Below are 25,655 nucleotides of genomic sequence, written 5' to 3' on the forward strand. Positions count from 1 at the left end.
TCGGCACGTGACCACGTGTCGCGGTCGACGCGATCCACCGATCTCCAAGATCCTCCATCGTCCACTTGATACAAGTCCGTCAAACATCAAGAGATCGCCTGATAGAACGTCTCTCGCTAATTTATTCTGCGCCATGACTCAAGACCAAGTTGCCGCAGTCCCCGCGGCATCCTCGCCGCCATCTGACCCCCCGCACGAAGAGCACCAATACCTCAACTTAATACGCGCAATCCTCTCCGAAGGCGAGCATAGGCCCGACCGCACCGGCACTGGCACGCAATCAATCTTCGCCCCACCGCAATTGCGCTTCTCTCTCTCGAAGCCGAACCCAGAAGGCGGCGAGCCAATTCCCATTTTGCCTCTTCTCACCACGAAGCGAGTCTTTTTACGCGCCGTGCTCGCTGAACTACTCTGGTTCATCTCTGGCTGCACCTCGTCACTCCCACTCTCCGAAGCCGGGATTAAGATTTGGGACGGAAATGGTAGTCGAGAGTTCCTCGATAAATCCGGGCTCGGCCACCGCGAAGAAGGCGATCTAGGACCCGTGTATGGATTCCAGTGGCGGCACTTTGGCGCCGAATATGTCGACGCCAAGACGGACTACACCAGTCAGGGTATCGACCAGCTCAAAGATGTTGTGCACAAACTCATTCACAACCCTTTCGATCGCCGCATCATCATGAGCGCGTGGAACCCCGCTGATTTGAAAAAGATGGCCCTGCCCCCGTGCCATATGTTCGCCCAGTTTTACGTCTCATTCCCGCCTGGCATGAAGCTTGATGAAAAGACTGGTCGTCCATCGAAGAAGGGTACCTTGTCCTGTCTGCTCTACCAGCGCTCTTGTGATATGGGTCTTGGTGTGCCCTTCAATATCGCGTCCTATGCTCTTCTCACGCATATCCTTGCACACGCCGCGGACCTTCATCCCGGGACTCTTATTCATACTATGGGTGATGCCCACGTCTACCTTGACCACGTCGATGCGCTTAATGAGCAGCTTGCTCGAGAACCAACAGAGTTCCCCGAGCTGCGTATTAAGCGTGATGACCGGGGCAGCGCGGTTGTTGATGGCTGGAAGGAGGATGAGTTTGAGGTCATTGGATACAAGCCTCACAAGGCCATCAAAATGAAGATGAGCGTTTGATTTATATAGGTTTCTGATTTTTGGTTTTCGGGCACTGTCCGAGTCACTGTTTTGTATGATACCAATTATTCCGTGATGTATGCCACGGGAGTATATTAAAATAGCAATGCGCTCAAAGTCCGGGTCTACATGTATAGCAAATCAACTCATGCATTGTTGGATCAGAACATGCGTCTATATGTACCAAGCTGGCATATGCTTCGAAAAGCAAAAAGCAAAAAGCAAAAAAGATTAAACAGAGAATGCAAGTAAATGCAAGTAAATGGAAAGAAATGCATCATGCGCTCCCAAGAACAGCACCAGCGCCGCGAAGCAACACAATTGTGTCGCCTTGCTTTACCTTACCAGCACCAATAGCCTCCGAGAACTCGAGGAATTCCCCAGACTCAACATGGAAGATCCGCAATCTCGAATTCTCCTCATCGACCCGATTATTAAAATTCTGAACCCGCAACTTCTTCGCCGCATCATCAAGCACACGCCCAACCTTCCACCTCGAATCAAAGAAGAAATCCCCAGCCGGGGGTTCCGCAGCCTGCGTCTCCGCCGTACCAACAGCATGCAAATACAATCTCTTCTCTGCAGGAACCGAGGCATCCCCCTTAGCCGATCGCTTCAACCCATTAACAGCGACCGCACGCGCAGCTGGACTATTCGGCTTGGGCTTCATCTTCGGCAGAGCCGGCAGGAGAGTCCCCTTGGCGGCAGCCTGCTGCTTATCGCGGCCCCAGGTGCGTACGCGCGCGAACATAGACTTGATTGTATCATTTGGTGAAGCGACATTGGTCTGGCGCGCGCCCAGCGGGGTAATCTTGGCGCATTCGTGTTCCTCGCGAAGACGGTGTTTCAGGCAGTATTGGTGGTTGCACTGGGGGCAGCGCACGGCGGGGTCTTTGAGGGTGTTAATGAGGGTTTTGCACTGGGTGTGGGCGCATTGGTCGGTGTTATAGATAGATGGCTTTTCGGGGGCGGTGCGGTTCTCTTGGCTGGTGTTGTTTCTTCCGTTGCGACGACGGGCCCATTCGCCTTCGCGAGGGCACTGGTGCGCGGTTTCGGTCCGGTGATCTAGACAGAATGTGCTGTGGCAGGATTCGCACCGGAAGGGGAGGAAGTCAAGTTGGCCGCAGTACTCGTATTGGCAGTGCCGGCCTAGGGATTCCAGGTCTGTGTCGGCCATTTGCGTGAAGGTTTCGTTTGGGTCCCTGGAGGGGCTGCGCCCTTTGGATACGGTTATAGGGGGCATTATTATGCTTGGTCTTTGGAATTGGGGATATGACACAGGAACCGAAGGAGAATGATGTGGGATAAACTAGGGATTCGAGTATGCGATCTGATAGAACGCGATGGCACAATCGCCATGTGACTAATGTGGGGAAGGTTCTGGGCTTATCTAGATACGGAGTTAAGTTCGGAGTTAGTTAGTCCATGGAATGAACGCATCAGTATGAACAGGGAAGATCTGGCAAGATACGAGTTATCTCGCCAGCCTGCGACCGTCGAGATAGTCGTTGCAGAGCGAAGCGACTGATGATCACATGATGGCCCATTAAAACGCTATTATTTCTGAGAAAACTTGGCCACGTGACACGTACATGAGATGAGACCTTTTGATTTATACTTGCTTCGCAATTAGGAGAAATATCAATGATTTCAATTTCTTTTATGAATTCAAGTTCATCAGGCTCCACAGTTGGAAGAAATCCCCGGATGGGCTTCTTGACTTAAAGCTACTCTATGTTGTATGTATATATCAGAGTTCGCGTGTGGACATATCATGAAATATTCGCCATTGACAAATGCCAAATTCCAAAGAAGATAGTTACACGACATACAACGCATATTGTAATAGAAATAGGCTAGTTATGCTCAGAAACCCAGTGACATATCACCCCGAACCGGTGTCGGTACTCTCAAAGTGGAACTGTCGAGGAAATCCTATTGGATCTACCTGCTGGTGTATTGGTGCCCAGTGAAGACCACACAGAAATATCACTTGAAATCAATCTTTAATGCCAAAATCTTGGCTTTTAATACTGAAAATATTCGGTGTATCATACTATCTGTAGGCATGGTCCGAGCAACATCGAATGTGACGGTTATAGTCATTAACACTAAGTAGTGAAAGAGCCTACCAAGGTATGTAGAGTGACTACGGTATGTAGAAGTGGAGATATATGGCGATGCATAGCACCCGGGAATTCTTATCTGTGACGATCATGTCTATTTATTGGAGAACCTGATACATTTGGGCGTTCGCTATTCTCTTAAATGCTTCTCCTAGTTTCTAGAGGAGGAAATCTTAGTATCTTTGTTCACATGAAGCTATTTAGAAGGCTTGACGGCAGTAGCTAGATCATTATCTTCCATCTATCTCACACAGCTCTCATATTGGTTGATCACCCCTCATTCTTCAGATACATTGATTGTACTCTGTACGTGCATCAGAAATACGGGAAAACCTTTTTTCGAGGTATTGTTAAGCTTTCATGCAGTCGGTGCCTCCAAGGCTGTTTCGCCTATATTTTTCTAGTTGCAATTAGGCCAGGGAAATGAAGACATTCCCACTTGCTTTTTTATAGACGATCGACTAGTAATGTACTACTACTCTTACTAGCGAAGCTGTACTAAATAGTAACGGACAGGCCGGAACTCTTTTCACTGCCTGGTTTTGAAGGCGAACGGAAACCCCACTCTGCAGAAGTCGGTGAAAACAAGAGAAAAACTCATCAGATATCATAGTGTAAGTCAATATCGAGATCGGGACAATGCGGGGAGGGACCATACATTAGAGACCATTTAGGGCAAGCATACGCGTTGTCCTAGACATCCTCGTATGCCTCGAGGGGTACGGATGTACAACTCGAACTTCTAGAATCTCGTCCCTGAGTTATAAGGTCGATCACCGCGCGGCGATCTCACCAATCACCGGCCCGTATCCAGCACCGGCGGCCGGCCCGGTTGGCACTGTGATTGGTTCGGATGGCCGAGGCGTTGTCTTTTTCAGGCGATCTATAAATGTTGATGCTTGATTTCTCGATAAGATGTTGGCATTACATTATAGAATACGTGCTGGGGATATAACTATGGAGGGGTTTCTTCTTCCGTTCACTCTTTTTTTCTTCCCCCTGCTTTCATTTCCAGTGCAGTCTCGCAACCCTAACTCGTTTACTTGATCAGTGTTTTCCCACAGTAAGTTGTCTCATGGAATGCCCCGCGTTGGATTTATTCGGTCTAACAGTGCCAGGCCAGTTAGATTGCAGCTCTACCAAACCTTGCCCGGTCCTGTCTATAGACCACGAACCCAAGACTGCCAGACGGTCACGAACGGATGATATAGCATTGCCCGCTTAAACCATACATCATAAACCATGACGCAGCAAATCCAAGAGCAGGCTATGCCATTCCGTATCCAGCACACTAGAAGCCGGATGGCAGAACTACTGGCGGCCGATGTACTCGTTGCTGCAGGTTCAGCAACACTGATTACGCCAGCAGTCATGATTTTTGATAGGTAAGCCAAGTTAGACTCCATCTTATCAACGTACGTACGTTAACCAATATAACCCAGACTCGTTGTCGAGAAATCATTCTATAACCAACCTCTTTTCCCGGCATTCCGCAGACACCTCTGGTTTTCCCTCACACAACCTGCAACTTTCTTAACATCACGACCCAGTCTCCTCGTCTGGTCCCTTTACACGGCAACCTTTGCCACCGCCAATGCTTCAGAGACAATTCTGAGCAAGTGGTACCCTCAGATTGACCATGCCATCTCAGGCATGACCACCTTCGCTGCAACATTCATAGTCAACTCCTCTGTGGGCATTTGGAAGGATGTGAAGTTCGCACAATTATTCGGCCACAGCAACACCTCTATACCAGTTACAAACAACACAACCCCACCAAGGACGACTCCAATTACCACCTCCACCTCCACCTCCACCTCCAATACAAGCTCAACCCCTAAAACGGCCCGCTCAATCGGCCGTACCAGAATTCCCGTAGCAACATACTCAGCCTTCCTCGTCCGGGACGCCCTCACAATCTTTGGCTCCTTCAGTCTCCCTGCTATGGTCTCGGCCTCCATTCCGGACTCCATCGCCTCCCAAGAATACCTCAAGATTTTGATCGCGCAGCTCGCGATTCCAGCGTCCATCCAACTTATCAGCACGCCAATCCACCTCCTCGGCCTGGATCTCTACAACCGGCCACAGGTAATGCCGACCAAAGAGCGGATCAACCGTATCAGTCGCGACTGGATTAGCTCGTCGCTGCTGCGCATGTGTCGCATTATCCCCGCTTTCGGAATTGGCGGGTTCGTCAATACTGAGGGCCGGCTTTACTTGCATGATCAAGTTAGTGGTCGGCGGAAGGGGCCTTGAGGACCTTATATATACAGATACAGATTCATAGATAAATATACCCTTTCTTTTCTCTTTCTACTTCCACTTTCAAATGCTCAACGGTCTTGTGTGTGCTTTATCCGCTATCAGTCTTCCCCACTCCCGATATCACCGGGCCGGTTGGTTGTAGGCGCTTCATCTCGGGTCGGCAAGCGTCACAAACGTCAATTTTAGACTTTCTGACTGGGGTTGTTAATTTTGGGCGAGAAATGTTATTGCATCACTCGCCTCGAAGACTGGCTGCCGATGTTGGTTGAAATATACCGCTGATTTGACTGCACGGCCTAAAATGATGTGTTATTCTTTTTTAGGGCTTTTTTCGCAGATGGCATGTGGTTATGTCTGCAAACACGAATTTCGTAAAAGAGAATGCAAAGTCCAAAGTCAAGAATCAAAATCCACTATAAATTGCCTTGCTTTATATTCATTGGCGCTATGGTTGTCCACACTCGCCTGACAAAGCAAATGCTCTGTGACGGCAAAGTCATAGGTCAACCAACCTATTGTGAGTTTATGCGGTGCAACCTTCTTACGCCCATATAGAAAGACGACTGGCTTTACATATGTTATGATATATCTCCCTATACATCAACACTCATTGGGCACTTTTCCGAGTCGAAGAAATTAAATTAGACCTTATCAGAAGGCTCGGCATGTTTCAAAAGTAGCCTCACAGCCTATGGTATTCCGATATGTTTATCTCTACCGGAGAAATATAAATACTAGTTTCTTCTGGGCTTGCTTGAGGAGAATCCTAGCATGCTCAAAGAACATTCGCTTTCTATGCGGCCAATTTGTTCGCTCTCGGTACTTCAGAGGAATGACTCAATGTAAGCGGGCCAGCGCAGGGTATTCCATGGCTGTTTTCCGATGCCTAAACTTGGAAGCCAAAGCCTGAACGACAGCCGCAAAGCGAATTCTGGTCGGTGCGTCATTGTTGGAGACGGATGAGTGAGATCACTTCACCCACAGATGGATATTATCGCACTGCTGTGGATTTATCTCAAGTTGGCTATCTGGCATGGCGGAGGAATTTGATAGAAGTATGAATACAAGCAAGCTCATCTAACGTCGCTGTCAATGGCCTCAGTTCCAGACGCACGGCCTTTGGATGCCGAGCTGGTAGCCGAAGAGTCGGCATGGCTGAAATCGTGCAAGGCATGGCACGGGTCAACAAAAGATGGGTACTGCCCACCGGCAGCGTTGAAAGACGACGGTCTCCACATATGCTGGTGAGCGATATTGACCAGTTTGCCGAGGACCGCAATTTCGAGTTTTAGCTTGATGCTGTAAAGTGTGGCTTTGAGGGTCGTTTGATAGATATAGAAGTTCCTAAACTCGATAATCATCAAGGCGATATCCATCAGGATACAAGATACGTTGACGGCGAGCAGCTGCAGGATAGTCTTACGACTGATATGGTCCTGATTTAAGCGCAGCATGCGATTCGTCTCCCACATGTACAACCCAGATATGATAACCTCCTGCACACAGAAGCCCGTCAGCTGCAACTTCTCCATGACATCGTACCCGGCAACCGAGGCCGCAGAACTGGAGAAGTTGGCCGCGTACGTGAGGACGGTTGTGGGCACGTGCAGCAGGAAAATATTCGTGATGATCATGGTTTTCACCATACGCAGCACGCGCATGTTCTGAATCACCAGATGGAGGCGCGAATACAGCACGAATGATTGGCCGGTTACCATGGCCCACCAACCGACTGTTAAGAGCGTGACGGGCACCCAAGTGGCAGATGTCAGATTAAAGAATTTGAGCAGGTAGCCGACCGAATATGGTAGGATTCCAACGCTGGCTATCAGCATGCTCCAAAAATAGGCGCCTTCATAGCGTTTGAAGGTTAGGAAAATGAGCACGACTAGCTCAATCACGTTGTACCATGCGACGCTGATGAATGTTGCGATGGTGATACGGACGCCAATACTGTCGCCTGTATAACTGCCAGTGATCCAGTTCCCTGGACTGGAGTTGCTGAGAGAGGACATGTCCTCATTGGGAAGATCTAATATGGGAAGAAGAGAGCACACGGACCGTGAAGTGACGTGTTTTGGGGTTTTTTTCTTTGGCGGGGTTGCTCCTAATTTATTGGAGGCTGGCAGGCTTTTCCGTCCTGGCCCCAAGGGGTGCCAAGTGGGCCAAATGTAATAGTTGGAATTTATTTTAATAAGATCAACATCAACAATTCGTACTAGATGTGACCCACTTGTCGTGTTCCTTGATGCGAGGGGTCATGATAATATTGTATACGGAGTACGGATACTGTATTTTCCTCTTGATTTACTTCAACCTGAGGCGGAAGCTGTTATACGTTAGATTTATCATTCCAGTCTTCCTCCAGTCCGGAAGAATTTCAAGTCTAGAACCTCTGCCATGGGACTCTCCCTGCCGTTACTGCCGGCATTCAGTCACATCACTGCGTCACCCATACCAGATCTGACTGTGCTGGAAGATTGAGCCTCCCCATGTATGCTCCTAGCATAAGCCCGATCCTCTTCACGGCAAAGATAACTTGGCATAACACCGACCTCTTGTGCTGGCTTCTTCAAGCCTCGCATCATTTTCAGATCATAATGATTTCGCTCGGTCCGCAAAAGCCCTAAGCCCCTTGTGACAACATCACCTCTCTCTAAAAAACGAAGCTCGCATTATCCGGTTGACTTCACTTCGCGGTGACCATCGCCTCGCACTTGGTCTTCTGCGTCGTAAAAGACAAGATTGGCTCTTTGAGCAAGGCATGCGGGACAGGCCAGACGGCAGTAGATCAGATGAATTTGACACCGTGGGAAGGAGTGCGATGTGTATGGGCGCGATCATGGGAATTTCATAATTAATCGGGTTTGATCAATGTCAAAGTGAATGTCGATGGACTATTTTGCGCTGGAATGTACCTAGGAATAGGATGGCGTTTACCCGGGACCTCGGGAAGCCCCCAGGTCCTCATTTTTACGAGAATGCGGAGGTGGCGTAGTTACCGTATTTGATAGGTAGACAGGGGCCAATCTGATAGTATGTGGCCTTGTATTACAGTGGACATCACATATTATTATTGAACGCGTGGTTGATTCTGTGTAGTGAAGTGTAGAGGAGTATGGACTACATAGTAGTGTTGAGGACTTTGATCAGCCGTCCAAACATTAGTACATTAGTACTAGAGGTACTCTGTACCAGAGGAAGCAAGCATTTTGGCGCTTTTTTACTTTCAAACTCTGAACTATATCAAAACACCAAGGAGAAGCTAACCTTCTGATTTCTAGGTTGACCTGCTGGTGGCTGCTATCTATACAACATCAACAAATTCAAAGATATGCTAATGATATAGAGACGCTCTATCAAGTTCTATACTTAATATGGCTATGATGCTATGATGCATGATAAATGGATATAGACTTCAACCAATCAAGGCTACTTAAAAGCGAGCGAACCAATCATATATTGGCGTCGTTAAAGATTAACTCCGAGATAGCTCCACCCAAGGTCGCAAGGATATGGAAATCCATTGAGTCTTGAGATTAGTTCCTTTATTCCTTCCTCAACTAACTATAGATATGCATGAGTGTGTCCCATTAGCCCGTAAAAAGGCCAAAACAGGCTGCAAGACTTGCAAGTAAGTATATGTCCATCCTCATTCTAGCACTCTCTTAACCGGATCAAGAATCCGCCGGGTCAAATGTGACGAAGGCCGACCAGCTTGCCGACGATGTGTATCGACTAGTCGGGTCTGCGACGGCTATGGTATATGGGGAGGAGGTGGAAGTCCTTACGGGCAGCCACAGAGCAACCGAACTCTATCAACCTACTGCACACCAGTCCCAGCCGGCAACCTCAGCCACGAGGAACAGCTGTGCTTTGACTGGCTGATTCAACGAACAGCAAAGAAGTTCGCCGGTTTATTCCCATCTGACTTCTGGGAGACCTTGGTTTTTCAAGCTAGCGGGCAGGAACCCGCCGTGCGTCACGCTGTCATTGCCTTGTCGTCTGCGCATCGTTTCCAACAGCGATTCGCCGCCGCGCCAGATAAATATGACGAAGAGTGTTTCACTCTTCAGCAATATAACAAGGCAATTCAACACCTACGCAACAATGCAACCGACAATAGCTATTCTCTCCGAGTAGCGCTGATTACGTGTATGCTCTTTATCACCCTAGAATACATGCGCGGGCAGTATACAGTGGGGAATGCACATCTCCAATATGGGATAAAGCTCCTTCTCGATATATCCGCGCCACGTCCACCGTCATCCATGGTTCCGACCGTTTTGTCTCCCGAAGAAGATTTCGCCTACAACGCCCTGGTCGACGCCTATGTCCGATTAAGCATTCAATCAGCCATGTTCGGGCCCGTGCCTTTATACGTGTATCTTGTAACAAAAGACCCGCAAACCACCAGTCTTCCCTATACATTCAACTCGCTTCTAGACGCAAGACGCAGCCTAGACGACCTCTTGAACAGAATACACTGTCTAAAAAAGCATTACCACGACTACTACGCATCCCAGACACCAACTAGCGACCAACAAATGCTCAATACACAGAGCATAATCATTTCAGACCTATCCCTTTGGCGTAAAACATACAATGTCTCAGTCGCACGGCTCGAATCCAACAAAATATCAGAAAGAGACCAAACCAGCTATCTCCTCCTACGGTTGCACCACGAAATGGCCACAATAATGGCCTCAGTCTGCCTCTCACCAGAAGAAACCGAATCAGAGCTGATATTTGACACATACACCGATAACTTTATCAGGATAATGACTGGCTTTGTCGATATATGGAAAAGCTGGACAACAGCAGCCTTCAGCGAAGAAGATCTCTCTAAACTAGCCACCGGACCCGACGACCTGAAAGCCATCTTTCACAATTTCAAGACGATGTCCGACATGAACATGATTCTGGAAACTTCTCTACTAGAGCTCCTCGAAAAGGCGTCTACAGTCAACCACTTCCTCCAAGCACCAGACTGTGGTAAGAGTGGGTTCACCGTTGAGATGGGGTACATCCCGCCTGTATACTACACGGCTCTTAAGTGCCGTGTTCCGCGGATCCGGCGCCAGGCTATGAGGGCATTGAGGGCTGCGCCGCATCGAGAGGGGGTTTGGAATGGCTCGATTTTGGCGGATGTTTTGGAGGAGATTATTAAGGTTGAAGAGGGGGACTTTTATGCTGGCGATGTCTGCGTCAATTCGTCTGTTGGACATATTCTGCCTGGGGAAGAGGATTTGCTTGTACCGAAGGTGCCAGCCGAGGCAAGAGTCTCAGATGTTAGAGTTCTCCTGCCGGATGATGTTGCTGGGAATACTTATGTTAGCTATCGGAAGAGGGCTGGGGGAGGCGAGTGGGTGACTTTTAAGCAGAAGATCGGTATATAGGGGGCGCGATATGCTCCATTTTGATCATCATCTTTCATTGTTTATTGTACAAAGTTTATATCAGCCGTGGGTCGTGATTTCGTAACATGCTTTTCAGTATCCATAATACCCCAAAAATCCCGTTTCCTACTGTTCCAAATTCATAATGACTGAAGTCTTATGCCTTGCATACTGTATTACTTCCCGCCTACCTTTTGACTCCGCAAAAATGCAGCCACCTGCTCATGTCTTGTGACAAAAAACATGCGCTTCCGATCTGACTTCCAAACCAGCACGCCAATCTCCGCGGCATACTGGCAGGGAGCCTGGTATTCAGTCAAGCTGGTGAAATCCTTGAACAAAAAGCCCGCCGTAGCCCGGAGACGGTCCCGCTCCAACTGCCATAATCTGATCTGATCTGTCACAGTAGGCGGGAGCACAGATGCCGGGACACCCTTGCCGTTGGATTGAGCAGCGCTGTGTTTCCGCAGCTGTGGGTGCGCGTGCGATAATAGGTAAGAGATAATTTGATCGGCCGTGATTCCCATCTCGATTGCTCGGCGGACAGACTGCCTGGTGATTTTGCCAGTGACCAGATTGGGGAAGCGGTATTTGAGGTTTGTGAAAAGGGAGATGAGAGATATTTGTAGGGGTGATGAGGTGTAGGCGTAGAGCCGATAGTTAGTTTCGATGATGATGAAACCGGAGCTAGAACCACCAGACGGCCCCACTGGCCCAGTGAGGGATCCTGTGACAGGATTGCTCAGAGCGCTCGAGTCGGATGTAAGTGTAGTTGCCAGACGGGTGGGATAAAAGCGTGTTGCGTCGGCATCTTCCTGGTAGACAATACCAAAATCAGCCAGGTCCGCGAGAGTGCGAAGTTGGTTGGGTGTCATGTGGCTCTTGTCGTAAGAAGATCCGAGTTCTAGACTGCTCAGGAGGAATAGGAACGAGAGAACCTCGACGCTATCCATGCCGATGGCCTCGGCGCTCTCGACATACAGAATCAAGATATGCCAGACCTGGGTATTCACATCCTGAAGCACAAATCCGAACCCGTCTTTGGTGATATCGACACGGTTACCTCGGATCTCAACCAAGTGTCCCGCTTGGAGAAGCTGTTTGACACCCTTGCTCAAATTGACCGTGTCACGCTGTCCACTCATCAAGGCACTCGTTCCAACCATGTATCCCATAACACCTTCCCACTGTCGTCTAGCATATTCATCCAAATCGGCAATCGAGGTTGGGGTTTGTTCTGGAGCTTGGGAGAATACACCGAAAGAATGAGAGTCCTCGGCACCCATCAGAGCTTGTCGAAGCGAAGCAGCGAACGGGTTGGTGACCATGTACGCACGGACGTTTTCACCTGTGAGGGTCGTAGAAAGAATGTGAAGTCGACCCAATATTGAAAGCGCATTATCTCGTTCCCTTGTGTGAACACTGTCAGTAATGGCTAGAGCAAGACCTGTCAGATAAGCCACTCACTTCTTGCTCTCTGCGTTGACCCAAACTTCCAGATCAGCAGTTGGGAGAGGGTCTTTCAGATAGAGTAGAGCCATCACAAAGCATTTTGCTATATTCAGTGTTAGCACAACGTTCCCTTCCGTGTGAGTAAGCTTAATGTACCCAGATCGGGCAGCATGCGCCGGAAGATCGCAAGGGCTGTGGATGGTTGTTGGTATAGCTTATAGAAAGTCGTCCCGGGGAGTCCCTCCAGGTACTCCAGAGGACGGGATGTTGCACTCGCCATAGTGAGCTGTGAGAAACCAAATTCCCAGGCAACTGAAGAGAATAAGGTGCCTATGTGAAGTTGTTGAATGAAATGACGCTAGTACGGTGGCCGAAGCGGCCATAAGTGCAGCTCCGGGATGCCCCCGAGTCAAGTACTGGACTTGTTGACCCTCCCTGTATCATTTCTTTCCATATCCAGCCCATTTATCACTTCTGAGAAATGGCTTCTCTGAGATTTGTTCGCTCGGTAATTTTTCAACCTTCACTACCTATCATTCACTCTTGTTAATGCATATCTATCTATAGGTGTGGGAGTCCTTCCGAGCTACCTCGGGTCTGGAGCCTCGGTATGGAATTCGTCCCAACTTGCCTCTACCTTTGAGATATCAGAGAAGAACTAACATCCCACTTCAATTCGATTAAAGGCTGTTGAGTAATGTGAGTATGCGCCAGTTTCCCAAAGGTTACATTGAACTTATCACTGACCTCTACTATAGCTCCGTATTACAGCCGCCAGGCCCGGTGTAGTGAACTTTGAGCTGGATATTCAGAAGGAGCATACAGTATGTCTCGATGTGCTGCAGTCTCTCTAGCGCATGTCTCTGGGAATTTTTCTCGGGACTCAACTTCTCACATGGAATGCCTCTGACACTTTCAGAACCGCCTGAATATCCTCCATGGAGGCACTATTGCAAGCATGGGTAAGAGATCCTTGCATGTGATCCCAAAGTTGTGATGCTTGGCTAAAATATGCTCTAGTCGATCTCGGAGGCTCGTTGGCTGTGGCATCTCGCGGCTTGTTCTCGACGGGCGTCTCAACGGACCTGAATGGTACGTTTATGAAATAGGCATGCATCCCACCTATCTTCTCTGTTTCTAATAAATCCTCTCAAGTCACATATTTGAACTCAGGTGGCAGAGTTGGTGACCGAATCATGGCCGTATGTCTTTCTCCATCTATCCCGATCAGTCTCTCAATCCTACTAAACGGGTACTAACTTTGACGTTAGGAGGTGACTTGTGATAAATGTATACTACTTGACTTCTTCGTCACACCCCCTCCCTCTTCTACTTGATAATGGCCATCAACTAACTAGCCGCGCTTAGTTGGCAAGACCCTTGCTTTCACGAACATCAAGTTCACGAACCCCGACGGACATGTCTTTGCCCGCGGGAGCCACACAAAGTGTGTATCTTATCTTATTTCCGATTGTAAACTGCTAATGTCGCTTAGGTACGTAGCCCAGGCTTGGAAGGATCCTAATAACATTGTGGAGGAAATGAACAAGCACAAGGGCCAATAAGAACGAAATTGGGTATTACGATGAGACCGGAGCGTTTTGGTCCCAAGTCTTACATTCTATGTACTTCAAGCCATTGAGAAAGACATCCGGAGAAAAGATCAGTCGGCATTGCAGCAGCAAATCCGAGTCGTCAGAATTATAGAAGACAACAAGTCTGTTCATATCCCCAAATGATACCACTCTGCTTGAGACCAGAAATCTTACGCAAGCTCATTGCGTGTTACTATGCAGTAGCTAACCATTTAATCTGTAAATTGAACTACTCATTGGAGACGCCCCCCAGAGTACAAAAGAAGCCGAGAAAGTGAGGTGGTCTCAACAAACTCCTTTATTGAGCGCTGCTGTTACCATTTAACTTATGAAACAATTCATACAAGATCTTCATCCCCATCATCATCAGCCCCCATAGCCTCATCCTCATCCAAATAGTCATCTTCACCAGCCGGTGCCGCATCCTCAATGGTGATATCCCCATCACCCATAGCCTTAATCTTGGCCTGCGTCATCTCGAAGACATATTGTCCAAGGTGCTCAACACTCTCCATTGGCGTACCCTCAATGGTGGCGTTAGCTTCCCGCGACGAAGGGAACATCTCGCCAGGAGCAAGCATGAGCTTATCCGGTCGTTGCAGAAGAAGGTCGAATGCGGGTTTAAGTTCGTAGCACGATTCGAAGACTTCCCGTCGGCCGAGGATATACAGACCCAATCGTGCGCGCGAGAGAGCTACAGTCAAACGGCGGACGTCGCGTAGATATCCGACGCTGCGGGTTCGGGTGAGAGAAAGGATGACGTCTAGAAAAGTATTAGCAATTCCAATATTCCGAGTGATGTGAATATGCTTCTGGGGGAAGTCAACTCACAATCATTCTGCTCTCCCTGGTAGCGATCCACCGTCGTCACAATCTTGGGCATTCCAAACATAGGGTTCTTTCCACAGCGGTGACTCAATACATCCCGAATCAGAGCGGTTTGCCCAGCATATGTGGCTAAGATCGAAATTTTAGAAGCAGGGTAGCCCAAGAGTCGCATGTACTGATACATGGCCACTGCGTACTCCGCTTCGCCCAAATTCTGGATAAAGTGGGGTGTTGGCTCCCGCTCTCCAGAGCCCTGGTAGTCGGGCACATTGATAAATTGGTAGTCGAACTGGAAACCAGCATTGGCCTGCTGGTACTCGGGGGCACTTTCAACCACTGGAAGATCCCCGAGTTCCTTGTACCGCCAGCGGAAGAGCTCTGCAATGCTAGGTCGTGCGCGTCCCTGCTTATCCAAGTTGATCACTGGGACACCCAACCGCGCCAGTCGCAAGAAGAGACTTTGCTCGAAATGGGCATATTGACGGAAACCCATATTCTGAATGATGGGTGAATTCTGGTGGTGATCACCACAGAGAACAACACGCTTGAGAGGAAGTTCGCCGTTTTTCGTATTTTGCAGAGCGTTGGGAATGAAACTCTCAACTTCAGTAATCTGCGCGGCTTCTTCCATGACCACGTTGTCGTAGTGGAATCCTAGATCGGCAATTTCTTGCCGGCGCATAGCTGCATGAGTCGAGGTCATCGCGATAATTCGGGCCTCCTTTATGAGGAGATAGTTCGCTTTGTCGCGAGGTTGTCTTAGGATCTCGAAGGGCCGGATGTCTTCCAACTCAGAGAAGATTCGGGCAATGTGGCGTTCGCAACCTGCAGCAGTATCGATGATCGCCTCCTTCGAGGCTTCAGCTTCAAATATGGGCTGGGGGGCATTTGCGAAGTATGATTGGAACGGGAAGGATGTAACAATCTCTTCATTTGATATTCCTTCGGAGTTGGCTCGATCCCAGAATTTGGCCCATGTTGGCTGCACGTAAACTGTATTGAAGTAGCCTGCAGTCTCGCATGAGTTTCCATGCGCACCCTCGACCCCAAGCGATGCTGCCAAGCGCATCACTTCTGATAAATAGTGATTACGGTTGTCAAGGAAGGATTCGACTCGTCCATACTTGCTGTAGTTGGAATCAGTGTCCAATTCTTCCTCGCCGTGACCCAGTCGCAACAAGTGCCGTTCATCAATGTCAAGGGCGATGATTTTCTGGAATAATTGATTGAGGGCTTGGTTGCTGTGTGCAATGAGTAGCGTCCGTTCGTTGGGGAAGTTGTGGTAAATGTTGTTAATTATTTGAGTGGTGACATCAGTCTTTCCAGTACCAGGCGGTCCCACGATGACGGTAAGTCCAGGCTGTGTTCCAGATGCTATGGCTTCCACTTGGGCGGGTGTGAATCGGATTTTGTTCAATTTGGGGGTGTCGACGGGGTAGGGGCCAGGGTTTGGTGGCTTGTATGTAGAAACACGCATATTGCTAGGCGCCAAGTCTGTCGCTGCAGCTTTTTCCCGGCGTCGCTTCTTCGGCGCGTGGGGCTCTTCTGCAGGCTCTTGGTTAACATATTCAAGAACGTAGGGTGGACCAAAGCTAGCATTCTCAGCCCCCGAAGGTTCAATGCCCGGGAAGCTTTCCACTAAATGGGACCAGTCCAAAAGGGTGTCTCTAAAGTCAACAGTACTAAGTCGGTTTGGCAGCTGTGTGTATTGAGCACTAGCGGGATCTCCATAGCCCAGGAAGATGTCCTGGAGCCAGGAAGGAAGAGTCATATCAGAGACAATAAGCTTTTGCATCGTCTGCAGGATTGACTTGAAGTTATTCTCTCTGCCCTTTCTCCGTGCAATCACGTTAATGAGGGGGTAAATGTCTGGTTTGCCGTGGGCCTGCTGGTCCTTGTCGGCTTTGAATGCAGCCGCATCCAAGTTGACAATTAATCTCCTCGATCGTGCCCTAGGATGAGAGCCATTTGCCTGGCCAGAATGTTGTCGCAATGCGCGGCCTTGCTCGTCAAGTACTTGTACAATCTCGGCCGTTCGAAGATGGGTCATCCGAGGGGCTTCAGGTGCACCTTGTTCCGACTGTGACGAGCTGGACTGGACGGCCAGAAGATAAACGACGTCATCAGGTCGGAGTGTGTCCCACTCTCTTCTAACATTATCTGCAAGCCTTCCTACCTCTATCGCGATCTCAGCTCGAACAAAAGCCGGATTTGTTGCCCCGACCTTGGGTGGTGCGACATCAATAATAGCAGGCTTTGAAATCGGGATGGCCATTCGAGAGAATCCCTCAAAATTTAAGGTTCCATCGCGTGCTGCCTTCGGCTGCATGCGTTTAACGAGGGACTCCAGGTCCTTGCGGATTTGGAAAAATGCTTCTGATCGGTAGAGAAGGAAGGAGCGATAAAGGAAATCTCCGAGACTCAGATACTGGAGATTCAACTTTGGGATTGCCAGAGGCCTCGATCCGTCGTATGTCTCATTCCTCAACAAGGCCGGGTCATAGAGGGTTTCCTCCGTCGGAAGTGGACTCAACTTCTCGACAGCTTCTTGGAAAGGCACCTTGCGTTCATAAAAAGATGCCAAAACTTCCAGATAAAACTGACGGTCTAGAGTGACGTCCGAGGATTTTGGGTAGCTTGTTCGGAATCCTAGGTGAGAGCAAAGGCTCTGGAGTTCCGACTCGTCTAGAGCAGATAGCTGTCCCTCTAGATCCACTCGCTGCGCAATCGAGCCCATATTGGAGAGCGCGAGAATCATGAGCTTATCTTTGAATAATTTCATTGAGGATCTTTGCAGCTGGGCCAATTCCTGGCAATGCAGGTCGTAAACTCCCTGCGGAGAAAGAGCCTCACCAGAGTAATCATCAATTGCAAATTCGACAAAATGTTTCAGAAGACTGTGGAAGTCACGTAGAAGGGCGTTGTCGGGCACATGGTAGAGCTGCGAAAGGCGAATAACCGATAGAAGGTTGAGGTCCTTTAACAACGTGTTCACGTAGCGCCTAGTGGGAAGCTGACTTTCGAGATCAACCAAGAGCTCAAGGAAACGCTCACAGTACAGCAAGTTCTCAGTCTGGTCCTTTTCGGGTCCGTTCAACCTACGAAGGAAATCCAAAAGCATTGTATATAGCCATGAACGTTCGAAGCGCATCTTCGCTTTCACCGCTTCATCTCCAGCCTCGTATCGCTTCCCAGAGGCCCTCCACGCCTTTTTTAATGTCGGGGCCTTTGCAATAATACGATCTCTAGTCTCCTCACTGGCCAAGTTGTGCCAGATCGAGATAGAAACGAGGGGCGCGCATTCCTTGCGGATTAGGACGTTCTCGAGTGACTGAAAGGCGCTGATTATAAACGATATGATAGAGAGTCGAGAGCGAGTCGGAAGTGAATGATCAATGCTCATTGAGAGAATACGGTGGAAGAGATTGGAGAAGTCATCAGCACGGTCGGAGAAGATATCTGCAACTGTCAGCATCGTCACGTTATAGATCTCGTCGTATTGACTCACCCCATATCGGTAAGTGCTCGCGATGTTTTACACTGACGATCAATGCAATCAACAGTACGTGATGATTCGACGCATCCTCTGTGTAAGTCGGCCAAAGGAACCTCGAGAACAGTTAGCGTTAGCCTTGGAGGCATGACTAGAGAGGAACGTACTTTTCAAGAATGTTCAAGTTCTCAAGAATCAATAGCGAGTGACTGTTGAAAGCCTCTGCTTCCAAAGGATCCCACAATTGCTTCTTGATGACATCTGGTTTAGCCTTGCGGACCTTCGTGTTGAGCCAGTGGGCCTTGGCTAGCTGCACCCACGGGTTTTCTTCACGAAAGTCCACCACTGTAGGCCTGGATTCGAGACTCTGCGCCATCGCAGGAGTCAGTAGTTTCCTTAACCTAATAAATTGGAGTGGTCAAGGAGGGGTTGATTGGCGCAGTCGGGAACATCTGCATCGGTGAAGCTGGGGGGAGCTTTTCAAAAAGTCTTGGCTCTGAGTTCCGCCGAGCCGCAGTCCTCAATCAATCCGACCACTTTGTTTCCCTTCTTCCTACATTCATCTAACCTTTTTTCTTCCCTTCGTAACCTCTCTTCAAAGAACGACTGAGGAGAACCCTTGAAAAGAAGCTGAAGACCGCAATCAAGGAAGTCCCAAGGTCCTAGAAGACACTCGACAAGGCGCCTACGGACACGCTCGAGACAACACTTCAAGACAACCCCTCAAGGGCCCCTTACAAAGGCGCCTGGGTAGACGCTTCAGGAAATGGCGAACGATGATATTGGTGGTGTTCAGGTCTACAAAAGACTAGTGGACAATCTCCTGGATCGCGCCGCGCAGGTCAAGCCCGACAAGCAGATCGAACCCCCCTTGACCGAAACATACCTGGGCGAATCGATATGGCAAGTGCCGTCTGAGGATGACAAGGTTACAAAGCACTTAAGCCCACAGACTAAGCTTGCGGCCGTGGAAATCGCGTTTCGCGAGAAGTTCTATCGCGTTTTGGTACGGCCCGTACAAAGCTCTAGCCCCCAGGGCATCGTTAACAGTTTGTTATAGGCCTCGACTTCCATCGGTGACCCTGCTTTCATTCAAATATGGAATCTCCTTGACATTGTCTCGATATTTTCTGATAATGGTCAGTCTCCGCAGTTCCTCCGCAGTCCCTACCGATCTAACAATCACCAGAACAATGCGAACCCGGTCTGATTTTCTGGCTCATTGAAGAGCTCTTGGATAGTCAAACTATCCATGGCTGCCGTAAGGTGTTTGATTACTTGGAGTCCCGAAGAGAGAGGAACACCAAGGTCAGCATGGCCCCTCATCTACTGGATCTGTTGCAAAGCTGACCCCGCACAAGAAACATTTCAAACAGAAAAGCTTAGTTATTCTACGATCATGCAACGAGCTTCTTCGCCGGCTCTCGCGCGCAGAAGATACAGTGTTTTGCGGCCGGGTGTTTATCTATCTCTTCCAGAGTTTCCCACTTGGAGACAAGAGTTCGGTTAACCTTCGCGGCGAGTTCCACTCTGAGAATGTCACGGCCTTTGACGGAATTGCAAATGAGTCTACCGATAAGCAGGAGCAGGATACAACGATGACTGAAGGGGCTGAACCCACGGCACCCGGACAGGCAGCGGTTGAGACCTCTTCTCAGCAAACATCGAAAGCGCCCAAGGTCGTTGTTTCTACTGGCGATGAGAAGAAATCAGATGAAGTTGACTTGAATGCACTCTACCCGCTCTTCTGGAGCCTTCAGGCCTATTTCTCCGCACCGAGCAAGACGTTCGACGCTGAACGGTTTACATCATTTAAGACTGGAATGGAAGCTACGCTAGCTGCATTCAAGAGCATCAATACTGAGATGGAAAACGAGAGCTCTGCCCGAGCATCAGAAGATGCCCGCAAGTCGAACAAGCGCAAGCGCATCGCGGATGGTACTGAAGTCGCCACCAGTTTCAACCCGAAGTACTTGACCAGCCGGGATCTATTTGACCTCGAAATCAGCGATACTGCCTTCCGACGACATGTTCTTGTCCAGGCTCTCATTCTTCTCGACTTTGTGCTTTCTCTCACATCAAATTCCAAATCACGCCTGGCGAATACGACGAACAAGTCCGTTCTTTACGGTTTCACATTGAACGAGGAGGATACCAAGTGGGCGACCAGCATGCGAAAAAACATCGAGGAATATTTGCAACAAGGGCCCGGAGGGAAATTCTATTATCGTATGGTGGACACAGTCTTGTCTCGAGACAAGAACTGGGTGCGGTGGAAAGCCGAGGGCTGTCCATTGATTGAACGATTGGCCATCTCGGCGGCGGAGTACAAGGCTTCCCGCGAGCATGCTACCAAAGCGTATGCCAACAAACGCCTTCGTCCGTCCCCAATGGGCTCTCTCGATTTGAAGTTCCTTGCCGACACCGAGGCGCTGGCCAATATTGAACGTCTCAAGGAATCCGACCGATACAACGTTCCTTCCGCCGACTCGTTCTTGAAGGGCATCATGGATGATGAAATGGACATCGATATGGCGATGACTGACGAGGACAAGGCGATTGCCGAGGGCGCTAAAGCCAGCAAGTCCTGGCGAATCTTGCGTCTTGCTGCGAAAGGAAAGCTTGCTGCATTCGACAAAATTGGAGAGGGCAACAACCTACAGGTCTTGTTTGAGAGTGCTACAACCGCGGATGATCACAATGAGCTCAGTTCCTCCGGCGATACCAAGGATATCTCCCAATCCCTCGATGGAGCTCAGAGCCTGCCTCTTGGAACCAAAGGGCTCACCGAAGCGACCAAGACTGCTGGATCCGAAGAGCCTGTTGAAGGCAAAGTCGAGACAGCTCAGGATCTTCACGATCTGCCCCAGGGCACAGATGAACGGGAAATGCAAGTCGAAAACAAAGACGTCATCAGGGAACAACAAGACCCAAGCACCGATAACACCAGGGAAGAGGCCCTTGCCGCCGCTAGCGCCTCGAGAGAGGACTCTGCCACGTAAGGTCAGATTGTGGCTTGAAGATATTCCGTTGGATAGTCAATGGCTTGGACCCCCTTTTTGTCCGGAGAAAATCCTCCAATGGACACCATCTAAGGCGGTCACGCCGCGGCCAACCACATCCAGATTATCCAGGCAACCTGCAGGATTTTATGCATCAATATCACGAAGCCGTTGGTGCCATGATCTGGGAGCGAGATTACCACATCCGTGCACCTGCATTATCTGCGATACATCTGCTGGTACGGTTCAGCACTTGGTTTCTCTTTTTCAAATACGAATTACGGAGTGCGTCCTAGGTCATCCCTGCTGGCGGAGTTGAATCTTCCTCTACCCTAATTGGGTGTCATTTCACGAGCTTCTTTTTTCTTTTTTCTTTTTATTTCAAGAACCCGCCTATTCAGGGTCGCCCTCGGTCCAGATTCGTCGGGGCAGAATTGACAAAGATGGCGCTTAAACAGAAACAGAAAAAGAACCAATTAGGCCCATTGGCTGATTGCGGGCACGACTCCTGAACCGAATCCGGCATTCTACGGGCAGCGGGCCAATGACATACGACCTAACTATGTTGTACCCAAGACTAAAGACCTCGATGAATTAGCTAACGTGGAGACCATCTGGGCACAATTCTTTTGATCGGCAACTCTAATACAAATGACTTGAAAGGGTTCCTGCATGAAGTACGGAGCAGCTAAAGTAGAAAAAGGAATAATCGTGTTCTGTCCATGTTCTCCAGACCTCATTTATTTTCACACGTGGCATGTTTAGTGTCACGGTCATGTTTCACTTTTTTTCTATTTTTCTATTTTTCTATTTTTCTATTTATCTTTTTATCTTTTTATGTATGAGAAAGCAGGGGGTAAGGATTAAGCGACTTCGGAAACGAGATCAGTAGGGAAAAAAAGGAGAGAATATGGAGTACGGAGTAAATATCCAGGATTACGGAGTACATTGTACACGAGATCACAAAAGCAAAGTGTCCCCATTGAACCATTACATGCAGAAGTGGGCACCATGTTTCTCCCCTGTCCACTTGGGTTTGGCCCCCTATTTTTCGCGAGCCTAGGGAAGAATCCTTCGCTTCGACGGAGTAGTTTGCGATATAGTACACTATATTGGCGAATAGCGTGCACTGATCGTCTAGCGTTCGATGCGCAACACGTATAAGTTGTGCAATCAATAAATCCCAAGAATAAAAGCCACATGGGAATTGGAACACTATCGACACAAGCGTTGAGTTTGGTCTCCACCAGTGGAGGCTATACAAGAGATAGAAGGGGACGTACAATAACGGTAGCCATGTGGTTCGATCTGATGCACTGGCCATGTGGGTATGGGACGGAGGACGGAGTATGGATGTACCGACGAGTGTGCTGGACATAAAATCCGTGTCTATCTTCGTTCTAATCCGGTTTAGGCAAATGTTGATGTTCTTTCTAGATCGGGAATTGTACAGATATATATATATAGGTATAGGTGTATGTACATGGACGTGCGGAGGCACTCACATACTCGTTCTATTCTATATAGGTTCTATCCCTATTTTATATGTTGCCAGAAATACCCTGTATACTCGTATACTCGTATATTCGTATACTCCGTTATGGAATCCGCCAAGAGATCGACTTGCGTCACCTTAATCTTCTAAAGTCCGATGGTATAATACCCAGGACGTGTAAGTATGCATCCCCTGTACGAGTACGTGGCTTGCTACTCCAGTGTACGGAGTACGGAGTATAAGTGGATGGATGCAATGCCTCGGTACGGAAGAGATAAAGTCAAATGCCTCGATCGCTCGATCTGGTTACCCCGCACAGCACGTTCCAGAAGGGAGATTGCAAGGACGTACACATCATACGTTGCAACGGTATGATCTTGATCTTTCCTTTAATTTGAATTTGGCCGTCAGGGTTCAACACGAAACAAATCAAGCAGAAACAAATTGGCCTACGTAGAGATCGTCACTCCGTGGTGTGGATCGAAATCCAACGGCTCCGAGTTTTCTCCTCCGAGATCCACCTGCTTGGGGAACCTAAGCGGTATGTAACTTATCCGTACCCTTGATATACATGATATACACCGCGTACAGGGAGGCAGGCGCTGGATATCTTCGAAGAAGGAAAACCGAGAAACCCGAGAAACCGATGCCCCAGGTCCTATCCGATATATCCGATGTCCTTCGGCAGAAGTCCTGACCCACATGGATCTCTAGAAAACGAAAAGATGTATCATTGACGAGTACCGTTGACGCCTCATTTCACCTGCGACTCGAATTGTTTCATATCCATTGTGGAGATTTCCAGGGGAGCTGTGTGTCTCCCTACAACTACCGGGTGGTATATCCTCGCTAAAAAACTCCTTAACTAGGTATGTAATTCCGAGTTCCCGAATGCGACGGCGCAAGGCCCGCTTGGTGGTCTTTCCTGAAGAAGGTAATGCAGCTCTCGAAACTTCCTTGACGAGGCTCTTCCAAAGGCTATCGTACACCGTTTCAAGTATTGCTCATGTGGTTCTACATTGGTTCCTTTGACTCGGGCAGTCCTGATTTGCGATGTTGATGCTCCTTATATAGAGATTGTGTGTTTGAGAGTCCCCTTTTTCCCGTTTTGCCAATTTCCTATTTTTATTTTTTTCCCATTCTCCAAGCCTTTTGGGCGCTATCTCCACCCAGCCCTCGACTGCTTCGCTTCTTTCCGAGGCATTTCACGATGGAGCTGTGGCGGGCAGCCCGCTGAGTGGCTGTTCCTCTTGGTCCTTGATCGATAGCCCCGAGGGTCCGCTCAGGATTTATGGATCTTCAGCACGCCACTAACACAGCCGACTGGCCCTTCCCACATGGCCTGGTCTGCGCATTTCCGGTGAGGGTCTTACATCTGTACTCCGTAACGGTTGCAGGAATCAGGCTTTTTGTTTGAACTCTCTCGTCTGTCCGACGGATTACGGAGTATACAGATCCCAGCTAAGCTTCCACGGCCAATTCCAAACTTTTATACTAGAAACGAAAAGGACATACAAGTACCGCACTGTCTCTTCTCTCTCCTTTATCTTCCCTTAGTTTCGCTTTTCCGGGTGCCGGGTCCCGCGGGACCCATTTTCTCCCCTTTATCGTCCAAGGTTGAGCTGAGTTGACGTGGTGGTTCCCAGCCTTGCAACTTGGACGATTCCCACATTCCCACCACATGAATCCTGGTCGCTCGGCGGTGTCCGTTATGGTGACAGCGTCTTGTTTGGCATACTCCGTCCTCCGTACAATAGGATTCCATCGGCTCTCTTACCCCGTATTCTGTCGGCATATTCTGTACCTGTCACTTCGTATCCAGGGACGCCTGACGGGTAAAATGGGCATTGGATCGGAGGCTACGATTTTATTCTCCGAGACGATCCTTTTAGTTTCTGATATGATACTAGCTGTCTGTACCGTCCCATACCATCTGTAACCTGTGTTTTACAAACGAGGTTAACGGCCACCGCTATGGACCGTTTGGTATAGGATCTTCGTCCAGGCAAAATAGATCGAATGTTGATCTGTGGACTCGAGTCTATGTTATGTTGGACTTTCTACATTGTACATGTACATCTTCGTCTCATGCCCCTCAGGCTCCCTGAGAATGGATTTCGCTGAACGGCCTGCATCTGGGTTTTTCCTTTTGAAATGGAATGTTTTTAGAGAGGACAGGCCTAGGATGAATAGCTACCTTCTAACCATACTATCCCATGCCATCTTGTATACATGGGATTTATCGGGTGGCCAAAATGGTGGACCCTGGCGCCATTCCGTTTAATATCCCTGTATTTCCACTGTTACCTCGCTTGGCTATTAAAACCTATTTGCCTCACAGGATATCTCCGGTCGATCCTAGTCTAGCGGCATTGTGTGTCCAGGTACCACATTTCATTCTGGTGGATGCTTCTCTCTCAACATCTTATACAGCCCAGTAACTGCCCAGCTGCGTAACGATCATCAGAATCAATCGGAACCGATCTCAGATCCAAAGAAAAAGGAAAAAGAATAAAAAAAAAAAAAGAATAAAGGTTGGCGACAGTTGTCCCGCTTGACATCTTACCCTCGTTTGGGCCTTCTTTTTCCCTCTTTTCTCCTCTTCACTTGACACGCATACTTTTTGGCGCCTTTAATCGCCTTTCTTATTTTCTCTAAATCAGAAACAAAGCAGTCTTACCCTTTACTCTAATTGCCAGAAGAAACCCTGACCCTTTTTTTTTACGGCACTTCCATCAGACCCACCAACGTCTCATATCGGGGGGGGGGGGTGTCTACGGTATCCTTTTTGGGATAAAATTTGGCCAATTTATTATGTTGAGGAAAGGTTTGCCTCAACTAGTTTTTCGTTTAAAA

General features: G+C 48.8%; 9 protein-coding genes across 9 annotated transcripts; 5 read left to right on the forward strand and 4 right to left on the reverse strand.

The window, feature by feature from the left end:
* Window positions 1-133: 133 nt before the first annotated feature.
* LCP9604111_3210 (thymidylate synthase) lies at window positions 134-1,144 on the forward strand (the record flags this gene model as incomplete). Its single annotated transcript, XM_039070774.1, has 1 exon — window positions 134-1,144. One exon carries the CDS (start codon window positions 134-136, stop codon window positions 1,142-1,144), a length of 1,011 nt encoding a protein of 336 aa, XP_038931165.1.
* A 277-nt stretch (window positions 1,145-1,421) lies between these two features.
* Window positions 1,422-2,387, reverse strand: LCP9604111_3211 (AN1-type zinc finger protein; the record flags this gene model as incomplete). The annotated part of the gene is made up of 1 exon (XM_039070775.1): window positions 1,422-2,387. The coding sequence occupies one exon, from the start codon at window positions 2,385-2,387 to the stop codon at window positions 1,422-1,424; it is 966 nt and encodes a 321-aa protein (XP_038931166.1).
* Window positions 2,388-4,512: 2,125 nt separating this feature from the next.
* LCP9604111_3212 (uncharacterized protein) lies at window positions 4,513-5,526 on the forward strand (the record flags this gene model as incomplete). Its single annotated transcript, XM_039070776.1, has 2 exons — window positions 4,513-4,655; window positions 4,713-5,526. 2 exons carry the CDS (start codon window positions 4,513-4,515, stop codon window positions 5,524-5,526), a joined length of 957 nt encoding a protein of 318 aa, XP_038931167.1.
* A 1,082-nt stretch (window positions 5,527-6,608) lies between these two features.
* On the reverse strand, window positions 6,609-7,550 carry LCP9604111_3213 (uncharacterized protein; the record flags this gene model as incomplete). Its single annotated transcript, XM_039070777.1, has 1 exon — window positions 6,609-7,550. One exon carries the CDS (start codon window positions 7,548-7,550, stop codon window positions 6,609-6,611), a length of 942 nt encoding a protein of 313 aa, XP_038931168.1.
* A 1,560-nt stretch (window positions 7,551-9,110) lies between these two features.
* On the forward strand, window positions 9,111-10,934 carry LCP9604111_3214 (Zn(II)2Cys6 transcription factor; the record flags this gene model as incomplete). Its single annotated transcript, XM_039070778.1, has 2 exons — window positions 9,111-9,169; window positions 9,218-10,934. 2 exons carry the CDS (start codon window positions 9,111-9,113, stop codon window positions 10,932-10,934), a joined length of 1,776 nt encoding a protein of 591 aa, XP_038931169.1.
* Window positions 10,935-11,110: 176 nt separating this feature from the next.
* Window positions 11,111-12,666, reverse strand: LCP9604111_3215 (TFIIH/NER complex subunit TFB2; the record flags this gene model as incomplete). The annotated part of the gene is made up of 3 exons (XM_039070779.1): window positions 11,111-12,344; window positions 12,402-12,489; window positions 12,543-12,666. 3 exons carry the CDS (start codon window positions 12,664-12,666, stop codon window positions 11,111-11,113), a joined length of 1,446 nt encoding a protein of 481 aa, XP_038931170.1.
* A 201-nt stretch (window positions 12,667-12,867) lies between these two features.
* Window positions 12,868-13,951, forward strand: LCP9604111_3216 (PaaI family thioesterase; the record flags this gene model as incomplete). The annotated part of the gene is made up of 10 exons (XM_039070780.1): window positions 12,868-12,894; window positions 12,954-12,994; window positions 13,073-13,085; window positions 13,145-13,210; window positions 13,306-13,348; window positions 13,407-13,478; window positions 13,542-13,588; window positions 13,658-13,676; window positions 13,755-13,833; window positions 13,882-13,951. The coding sequence occupies 10 exons, from the start codon at window positions 12,868-12,870 to the stop codon at window positions 13,949-13,951; spliced, it is 477 nt and encodes a 158-aa protein (XP_038931171.1).
* A 368-nt stretch (window positions 13,952-14,319) lies between these two features.
* Window positions 14,320-18,678, reverse strand: LCP9604111_3217 (RNA helicase aquarius; the record flags this gene model as incomplete). Its single annotated transcript, XM_039070781.1, has 4 exons — window positions 14,320-14,744; window positions 14,813-18,268; window positions 18,318-18,418; window positions 18,470-18,678. 4 exons carry the CDS (start codon window positions 18,676-18,678, stop codon window positions 14,320-14,322), a joined length of 4,191 nt encoding a protein of 1,396 aa, XP_038931172.1.
* A 390-nt stretch (window positions 18,679-19,068) lies between these two features.
* On the forward strand, window positions 19,069-21,304 carry LCP9604111_3218 (THO complex subunit THO1/HPR1; the record flags this gene model as incomplete). The annotated part of the gene is made up of 4 exons (XM_039070782.1): window positions 19,069-19,308; window positions 19,363-19,441; window positions 19,492-19,610; window positions 19,664-21,304. 4 exons carry the CDS (start codon window positions 19,069-19,071, stop codon window positions 21,302-21,304), a joined length of 2,079 nt encoding a protein of 692 aa, XP_038931173.1.
* Between the last annotated feature and the right edge of the window lie 4,351 nt (window positions 21,305-25,655).

This window comes from Penicillium roqueforti, assembly GCF_015533775.1.
Source record: "Penicillium roqueforti strain LCP96 04111 chromosome Unknown scaffold_04, whole genome shotgun sequence".
In the NCBI taxonomy this organism is placed as follows: Eukaryota; Fungi; Ascomycota; class Eurotiomycetes; order Eurotiales; family Aspergillaceae; genus Penicillium; species Penicillium roqueforti.